The sequence below is a fragment of the Sinocyclocheilus grahami genome, unplaced genomic scaffold (genome assembly GCF_001515645.1).
Source record: "Sinocyclocheilus grahami isolate Dianchi unplaced genomic scaffold, SAMN03320097.WGS_v1.1 scaffold115.1, whole genome shotgun sequence".
NCBI lineage: Eukaryota > Metazoa > Chordata > Actinopteri > Cypriniformes > Cyprinidae > Sinocyclocheilus > Sinocyclocheilus grahami.
The window spans coordinates 592,946-603,067 of NW_015505294.1; the positions used below are offsets into that span (position 1 = coordinate 592,946).

A 10,122-nucleotide genomic window follows, 5' to 3' on the forward strand; every position below is an offset into this window, starting at 1 on the left:
TATATATTCATAATATATTAGTAAATGTTGGAATCAACACTAAGATTAATAAATGCTTTAGATATATTTTTCATTGTTTGTTTGTTAACTACTGTAGTTAACTAATGTTAACAAATTGAATCTTATTGTAAAGTGTTACCTTTATATTTTGTTTATTATTTAATAAAATAATAAAACTTAATTCCAACTTTTTAAATTCAGCAACAATTTTTTATTGATACAGAGTGCTGAATATTAATATAAAATTAATAACAAAAGTAAAGAAGTATTAAAAAATATATATTTTATATTTTTTTATATTTAGCAAAAAAATTAATAAATAAAGCAATTGTGCTGTAACTGTAATGTTTTATTTATTTTTTTATATTGTAATTAAAATGTATTCATTTGTTTATTTACAATGTATTATTTATAATGTATTTATTTTATTTTTATTTTTTTCACTTCTGGAGTTATTATTGTTACACTAGAACTAAAACCAGTAAAAAAAAATCGTCACTTGAAATAAAATGTAAAAGCTAACTGAAATAAAAGGAATTATTTAAAAATATATATAAATATTTAATCATTTCTTTTTTCTTTTAGTTTAACTTGAAGTATTCAAATAACTACAGTGCCATGAAAAGGTTTTTGCCCACTTCCTGTTTTTTTGTTTGTTTGTTTGTTTGTTTTTTGCATATTTGTCACACTTAAAAGATTCAGATCATCAAACCAATTTTAATATTACACAAAGATAACCTGAGTAAATACAAAATGCAGTTTTGAAATGATGATTTCATTTATTAAGGGAAAAAAGCTGTGCAAACCTGCCTGGCACTACGTGAAAAAGTAATTGCCCCCTAAATCTAATAACTGGTTGTGCCACCCTTTACAGCAACAACTGCAATCAAGCGTTTGTGATAACGAGTCTTTCACATCGCTGTGGAGGAATTTTGGCCCACTCTTCTTTGCAGAATTGTTTTAATTCATCCACATTGGAGGGTTTTTAGAGCATGAATGGACTGTTTAAGGTCATGTCACAGCATGATCAGGATTTAAGTCCAGACTTTGACTTGGTCACTCTAAAACCTTAATTTAGTTTTTCTTGAGCCATTCAGAGGTGGACTTGCTGGTGTGTTTGGGATCATTGTACTGCTGCATAACCCAAGTGCACTTGAGCTTGAGGTCACAAACTGACGGCTGGACATTCTCCTTCAGGATTTTCTGATAGAGTGCAGAATTCATGGTTCCGTCAATTATGGCAAGTCGTCTGGGTTTTAGATGTTAAGATATTTGTTACTATCCCGGGTTATTATGCAGAGTAGGTTTGCGAGGTATATTTAGGTTAAGAAAAATAGACCGAAAAGATTACAGAATTTTCTAATGTCAGAATAGAGTTTCTGATTGCTAATTGATTTACAGCACAACACTAAATTATTTATTTTATATTGTTTATATTTTTATATTGGTAACACTTCAAAATAAGGTTCCTGTTGTTAACTATTTCATGCATTAACTTACATTAACTAATAATAAGCAATACATTTGTTACAGTATTTATTCGTCTTTGTTAATGTTAGTTAATAAAAAATACAGCTGTTCATTGTTAGCTCATGTTGGCGCTGCTAACTAGAGCATGAATGGACTGTTTAAGGTCATGTCACAGCATGATCAGGATTTAAGTCCAGACTTTGACTTGGTCACTCTAAAACCTTAATTTAGTTTTTCTTGAGCCATTCAGAGGTGGACTTGCTGGTGTGTTTGGGATCATTGTACTGCTGCATAACCCAAGTGCACTTGAGCTTGAGGTCACAAACTGACGGCTGGACATTCTCCTTCAGGATTTTCTGATAGAGTGCAGAATTCATGGTTCCGTCAATTATGGCAAGTCGTCTGGGTCCTGAAGCTGCAAAGCAGCCCCAGATCATCATTCTACCACCACCATGTTTGACTGTTGGTATGATGTTCTGTTTTCTGTTTACAAATGCTGTGTTGGTTTTACGCCAGATGTAACGCGACATGCACCTTTCAAAAGTTCAACTTTTGTCTCATCAGTCCACAGAATATTTGCCCAAAAGTCTTGGAGATAATCAAGATATTTTTTGGCAAATGAGAGACGAGCCTTTGTGTTCTTTTTGGTCAGCAGTGGATTTTGCCTTGGAACTCTCCCATGGATGCCGTTTTTGCCCAGTCTCTTTCTTATTGTTGAATCATGAACACTGACCTTAATTGAGGCAAGTGAGGCCTGCAGTTCTTTAGATGTTGTTCTGGGTTCTTTTATGACCTCCTGGATGAGTCGTCGTTGCGCTCTTGGAGTAATTTTGGTAGGCCGGCCACTCCTGGGAAGGTTCACCACTGTTCCAAGTTTTGTCCATTTGTGGATAATAGCTCTGACCATGGTTCGCTGGAGTCCCAAAGCCTTAGAAATGGCTTCATAACCCTTTCCAGACCGATACATGTCGACTATTGTGTTTCTCATCTGTTCTTGAATTTCTTTAGATCGCGGCATGATGTGTTGCTCTTTAAGCATGCTTCACTTTGTCAGACAGCTTCTATTTAAGTGATTTCTTGATTCAACAGGTCTGGTAGTAATCAGGTCTGGGTGTGGCTAGTTAAATTTAACTCCGCTTTCTAAAATAATGTGGTTAATCACAGTTCTTTCATGATTTAACAGGAGGGGGCAATTAATTTTTCACATAGGGCCACGTAGGTTTGGACAGATTTTTTTCCCTTAAATGAAATCATCATTTAAAAACTGCATTTTGTATTTACTTGCAATTTCTTTGTGTAATATAAAAATGTGTTTGATGATCTGAATTTACAAATATGTAAAAAAAACAGAAAGGGGGCAAAAACCTTTTCACGCCACTGTAAAACTAAAACTGAAATAAAAATGATTTAAGACCTATATAGACATTTTAAAAATAATATAATAAAATTAAAACTTTAAAATCAAAATCAAAATATGGATAACTCCAATACGTCAGTAACTTCCCTGAGTTTTCCCTAAGATTTGCTGACATTTCATCCTTTTTATTGGTCATAACTACCGTGTCTCCTGACTTCATGCACAAATGTGAATGCATTACTAATAACTTTTATCATAACTGACTAGCTGGAGGTGAAACAGGAAAAATGAGAACGAGGTAATTACAGTCAGGAATAGCATATTAAAAATAATGACTTTTCAAATTGAGTTCTTAAATGTCATTAATGGCAGTTTGACTCTGTGACCTGCAATTTCATCTCAGTTTCTTCTTCATAAAGAGATGCCCTCATTACCTGTATTATTACGCGTGTGTGCGTGTGTGCGTGTGTGTGTGTTAGCGCACTGAAGGCTGTGTCTGTGTTCACTCAGGTCTAATCTGAAGGGACTGTACAGAGGAGATGTCTTTAATGTGTATAACTGCCACAGGAGCATCCGACCGTCCCGGCCAGCGCTGGTCTGCTGGATGGGCTTCACCAGCTATCAGGCCTCCTTCATCTGTCTCGGTGAGAGCACGCTTCTTCTCTTCTGTTCGAGAAGACCTTCATTCTCACGGCAGAACCCTTTGCACTGTAGTTTAAACGTGTGAGAAAGACAATCTGAAATATTTTTACCTGCTAAATGAAGCCTGAATTTGTATACTGGAACAATCAAAATTTGAACTGACAAACAATTTTTTTAAACAATTAATGAGCTATTTTTTTATTAAATGTAGCAGAGCACATTTCTGGATCATTCTGGATTTTTTTTCTTATGGAATTTTCCCTTCATACATGGATTAATACATTAGTGCACAATAGAAATCCATCATAGATGGAGATTATTGTTGTGATAAAAAAAGAAATCTTTAGAATAATGTGCATTTATGGAAAAAACAAATCCAAGACATTTATTAAAAAAGTAAATAGGATGGAGTTTGTTCTGTTTTTTAAAAAAATTATAAAATAAATGTATTTATATTTATTTCATTTTTTTTTATATATTTATTGAAATATTTATTTGTTTATTAATTATTTTGTTGTTCAGTTATTTTTATTTATATATTAAAAATATATTATTGTATTATGATATTGTTTAAATATATTATAAAATATATTAAAATTTACAGTTAGTACATCAACAGACAATAAAAATCCATCAAAAATAGAAAGTTATTATATTTAGATTTTAAAAAAATATTTAGAATAATGTGCACTAGGAACTTAAAAAATAAATAAATAAGGCCGTTTTTGTGCTGTTCTTAATAAAGGAATGTATTTTATTTATTTATATAAATTTATTTTAAATATATATTTTTATAACTTAAACTATTAAATAGTTTAATAAAATATTAAAATAAAATAAAATATGTTTTATAGTTAGTACATTAGCAGACAATAAAAATCCATCATAAATGGAGAAAGTGTTTTGATAAAAAAACATGTTTAGAATAATGTGCAGTGATGAACTTTCAGGAACATTTGAGAAAGTAAACGATGGATTTTGTGCTGTTTGTAAGTAAGTAAATAAATATTATTATATTATAGTTTATTATATTATATTGTAGTTTTCATTTATTTTTTCTATTTCTAGGAATATGAATATGAATATTAATTTTTTAATGTTTTGATTTTTTTTCTATTTAAAAATAATATTTACAGGGTGCTTTTTATATTTAAATAAATACTTTATATTATATTTAAATATATTTATTTTTGTTAATTGTTTGATTTTTTAAAAATCATTTCATTATGTCATTTATTGTTTTTTTTTATTACAATTAAGTAATATGGAATAATATAACATTAATATGGAATAATATAATATTATTTATAGTTTTTCTCAAGCATAAATGTGACTATGAGCATATTTGATTACTCCTGCATGTGTGATTGTGTCTGTGTCCAGGCATGGTGATCCAGACTCTGGTGTTCTTCATCTGCATTCTGTTCGCGGTCTTCCTCGTCATCATCCCCATCCTGTATGGCACCAATCTCATGCTGTTCCACATTATCGGCAGCATGTGGTGAGTGGCTTGGCTCTCCTCACTTTAGATGATGAGCGTGGCTGCAGGGTCGTGACCCCGTGACCCCGAATCTCAGCTAAAGCCTCCTATCAGTCATCTCTCCTCATGAGCCATGAAGCCCAGCATTTAGAGAAGTGCCTCTTAAGATGCTTCTCACTCTCGTGTTCTCTTCTGAAGGCCCTTCTGGCTGATGCTGTTCCTGGCTGTGCTGATCCAGCATCTGACCTCCAGGTTTTTGTTCGTTAAGAAGGACGCAGGAACAAGAGATCTGAACAACAGGTGCCAGTTATACATAATATTACCTCTCACTGGCTGTTGCTTTTAATGTTGGTGTACATTCACCATCTGGAATAGGCCATGAAAGATTGGCCAACAATAAACACCTGTCTTCTTTCTGTACATTGTTATGAAACTTATGAAGAATTTCATATTAACAGACTTTTCAGATATTAAACGGTAAACCATTTTATTTTTGCAACACCGTTGTTGTTGTTAATAACATTTTTACAATTACATTATCTATCTATTTATCTCTCTGTCTGTCTGTCTGTCTATCTGTCTATCTATCTGTTTGTCTGTCTATCTCTCTGTCTGTCTGTCTGTCTGTCTGTCTATCTCTCTGTCTGTCTGTCTGTCTGTCTGTCTGTCTATCTACCTACCTACCTACCTATCTATCTACCTGTCTATCTGTCTGTCTGTCTGTCTGTCTGTCTGTCTGTCTGTCTATCTGTCTGTCTGTCTGTCTGTCTATCTATCTGTCTGTCTGTCTGTCTGTCTGTCTGTCTGTCTATCTGTCTGTCTGTCTGTCTGTCTATCTCTCTGTCTGTCTGTCTATCTGTCTGTCTGTCTGTCTGTCTATCTATCTATCTGTCTATCTACCTATCTACCTGTCTGTCTGTCTGTCTGTCTATCTATCTGTCTATCTCTCTGTCTGTCTGTCTATCTATCTATCTGTCTGTCTGTTTGTCTGTCTAACAGTCTGTCTGTCTGTCTGTCTATCTACCTACCTACCTACCTATCTATCTACCTATCTATCTATTTGTCTATCTGTCTATCTCTCTGTCTGCCTGTCTGTCTGTCTATGAAATTAAATATTATATAAATTATTGTAAATATATTCAGATTAAATATATAATTAAATCAAATTAAATGTTATTATATAAAATCACATTTATTAAGAAAAGTGAATAGGGTGAATTTCACACTGTTTTAAATAGATGAATAAATAAATATTATATTTTATATGTATTTTTATTTAATAACTATTGGCATAGTTTTTGCCATTTCTATGCTTTTTTATTTATTAAAAAAATATAATAATATTATTTATACTTAAATTATTTATACTTGCATCAGCAGACAATAAAAATCCACCATAGATGGGAAAGGTATTTTATTTTGATGAAATATGATCAGGAACCATTATTAAGAAAGTTAATAGGGTGGATTTTGTGTTGTTTTTAATATTTAAATAAATACATTTATATTATATATGTAAATATTTATTTCCTAATTAATTATTTTGTTTAATATTTCATTCATTATTTTTGTTGTTGTTGTTAAATAATATAACATTTTATGTAACACTTTATTTTAAGGTGTCCTTGTTACACGTTACGTATACTTACTAGTATTATAATAACAATAAATTATGCTTAATTACATGCAAGTAACCCTACGCCAAACCCTTAACCTAACCTTAACCATATAGTAAGTACATGTAGTTAATTCATATTACTCGGTACTTAAATGTAGAATTACACTGTAACAAGGACGCCTTAAAATAAAGTGTAACCCAGTCTATATATACATCCTTAAACCTGTATGAAGAATCAAACTGTTTCCAGAGGTTGGGTCTTTTTTTTCTCCACAGAGGAAGTCTGTTTCTTCTCAGCTACATGCTGTTCCTAGTTAATGTCATGGTTGGTGTTATAGTGGGCATTTGGAGGATAGTCACCACTGCCCTTTTCAACATAGTCCACTTAGGACGCTTGGATATCAGCCTTCTCAACCGCAACGTTGAGCCGTTTGACCCAGGTACTGCTTTACAGAGCGACACATTTACATTCAGACTCCCTGCTCAAAATGAGTGCACTCGTTTATAGTACCTGTAATGTATATCATCAGTTCTTAATATTTGTTCTTATATTTGACAAAATATGATACATTTTAAAATATAAAAATATTTAAATTATATCAAATATCTAGTTTATATTTTATTCACTTTTTTTATATTATATTATATTATCTCAGTGGTATCAAACAATCCATTCAGATTTAGGCCAGAGTTTTAGTTCTACAAATCGAAATATCAAATGTGACTGTACGTCTGTTATATACTGATGTGTCTGATAAAAGTGCTTCCCCTCTGTCGTGTCAGATGTTGGATGTGATTGTCATTTGTATGTAGATTGTCTCCTCTGTGTTTGCGCTTCTCTCTGCAGGATACCGCTGCTACGCTCATTACCTGAAGATTGAGGTGAGCCAGTCTCACCCCGTGATGAAGGCCTTCTGCGGGCTGCTGCTGCAAACCTCAGGCCAGGACAGTGTGTCCACACAGAGGATGAGAGATGCTGAAGAAGGTCTGAGCTTTTATTTCTTTATTACTTCAGTTCATGACAACAGTATGATTATATTTAATTCACTGGAGAGCAACCTGTTCCAGAGTCTGGACTCAAACTCAAAGCTTTTAGTCTTCAGAGCTAATTCAGAGCCGCTTGACTGAGGATGCGGTTTAGTGCTTTAAAGCTGCGCTCATTCAGTTTGTCCAGTGAGATTTATCAGTGAGTGTGTGGAAACTGTACATTTCAGGCCAGTTTCCTTCTGTGAAAATAAAGATGCACCAAGCTCATTTCAAATAGATAGGAGGATGTTTTCGAAGGTTTGTTGTTATTAAAAAATATTAACTGACATTTCAGGCACAATAATTATAAAAATAATTTGTAAAAACAATTATAAAAAGTAATTGAATAATATAATAATTGAATAATAATTGCTTTATATCAAAAATCTATATTATTATTATATATTTTATATAATTGATATAGTTGCTTAATATTAGGGATGTAACGATATCAAAATCTCACAATACATTATTATTGCGATATGAAGTCCACGATATGATATTTATTGCGATATTTAAAAAGAAAAAAGACGAATGAATTTGGGAAAAAATTTACATTTTGTACATTTTAAAGTTAAATGATTCTATCTAATGCACTTTGAGAGTTTCAAATTTAGAGCTCCAACCCATGTTCTTAACTAAGAAAACTTAAGTTAGAAAAAAGTCTAAGTGAATTGACTTGTACCTGAACTTTAAAGGGGACTCTTTATTTGTGGTATACTCTCTCAGTCTAAATTACATTCACACTGGTGTTTTAGGAAGCCAAACACATTAGAATATAATAATTATAACAACAACAACAATGTCAGTAGTAGCCATATATCGTAAAACAATTGCACTGTAAAATAAATGAAAATGAATATTTCATAGGTACATTATTTTTGCTTTACACTACAGTAGGGAAATTACAATACTTCTTTCCTAATTTCTACACTTGAAAGATATTTTGAATTTGGACTGCAGTAACATTACCCATTTAATACCGCTAGCTGTCAGCAATTCATACTGCACTTTTGAGCTTTTATTTTGACGGAAAACTCCAGCTTCAATGAAAACAGGCTTTCAAAAATCAGGAATATTAATCAGGATATTAGATTGATTTCTGAAGGATCATGTGACACTGAAGACTGGAGTAATGATGATGGAAATTTAGCACTGCGTAACAGAAATTAATTACATTTTAAAGTATATTAAAACATAAAACCAATATTAGAAATTCAAATAATATTTTACAGTATTACTGGGGGGGGGGGGGGGGTTCTGTATTTTTGAACAAATAAATACAGCCTTGATGAGCATCAGAGACTCCATTAAAAAACATAAAAAATCTTACTGACCCCAAACTTTTGAACGGCAGTGTATATAAAAAATAACAACTATATAGGCCTACTTTATGTATACTACACTATATTGCAGACAACAAACAGATTGAACTCCCAGTACACAGTAGAGTTTAAAGGGAACAGATTAATTTCATATACTTTTAATGCATTTCAAAACAGAAAGCAAAGCAAAATAATGTTAGATCATCTGTGTCAAATCTAACCAAGATTTATATTGATCTGTGTTTGATTTCTCTTGAGTGATTCATGTCTATATGCACAGATGGTTGGTTGGCCTTGTTTTTGGAATAATTGATTCATCATGTTGCCCTGCACGCAGCAGGCGAGCGTTCCCGCAATCATTACATTTGTCCGAATAAATTGGGCCCCGATGTGCAATAACTCACCGCGGCCCTGCTGCTGCTCAATCAGACCTGTCAGAGAGACACGGCAGAGTCCATAGTGTGAACATCCGCTGTGCATTCACAGTTTGCATTGCTCATCTCTTTTCATGTAGTGGAGCAGAGATGAAATTAGAGCTTTTGTCTCAAGTCAAAGTCCGATCTGCCAGCATTTGATGGGTTTTACAGGATGATAGGCAGATGGTGTATATTCAACATTAAATAGCCCTGTCTTTTGTTGATTTTACACCTACAGATGTATTGATGCTTGTTGCATTCAAAAACTGGAGGAATCTGATTTGCATGTTTGTATTTGCATACAATATTAATTATTATCTGAGGAAAATTGTTAAAACTGCTAGGTTACACAGACTGTGCTCGGTAATAATTGACTGTTTCATATGTGTGTGACTCATAGTTTTTACACTCTCCATATGGTAATTGCACATTGCGATATGTTCCAACTGTGATACTGTACTGTAGTGCTCTTTTATGTGGACGGTATTTATTTGCATTAAAGTGTTATTTCACCCAAAAATGAAAATTAGGCTGCATTTTACTCACCCCCGAGGCATCCTAGGTGTATATGACTTTCTTCTTTCAGACGAATCCAGTCGGAGTTATATTAAAAATGAATGGTCTTTGATCTTTCAAGATGTTTAATGACAGTCAGCGGGTGTTGCAGTGCTTCAGTCCAAAATAACTTAAATAAAAAGCGCCCAACCATAAAAAAAAGTATCTCTCACGGCTCTGGGGGGGGGGGGGGGGGGGGGGGGGGAACAAAGGCCTTTTGTGGCGAATCGATG

At 33.1% G+C, this 10,122-nt stretch overlaps 1 protein-coding gene across 2 annotated transcripts in view; it reads left to right on the forward strand.

Annotated features, from left to right (window-relative positions):
• stra6 (signaling receptor and transporter of retinol STRA6) overlaps positions 1 to 10,122 on the forward strand; it is a 35,880-nt gene that overhangs the window by 21,382 nt on the left and 4,376 nt on the right. For both annotated transcript variants that reach the window (XM_016277712.1, XM_016277711.1), the window contains exons 13-17: positions 3,338 to 3,471; positions 4,853 to 4,970; positions 5,148 to 5,249; positions 6,844 to 7,007; positions 7,415 to 7,552. In XM_016277712.1, coding sequence (XP_016133198.1) covers positions 3,338 to 3,471; positions 4,853 to 4,970; positions 5,148 to 5,249; positions 6,844 to 7,007; positions 7,415 to 7,552 — 656 coding nt within the window. The remainder of the gene's footprint in view (positions 1 to 3,337; positions 3,472 to 4,852; positions 4,971 to 5,147; positions 5,250 to 6,843; positions 7,008 to 7,414; positions 7,553 to 10,122) is intronic.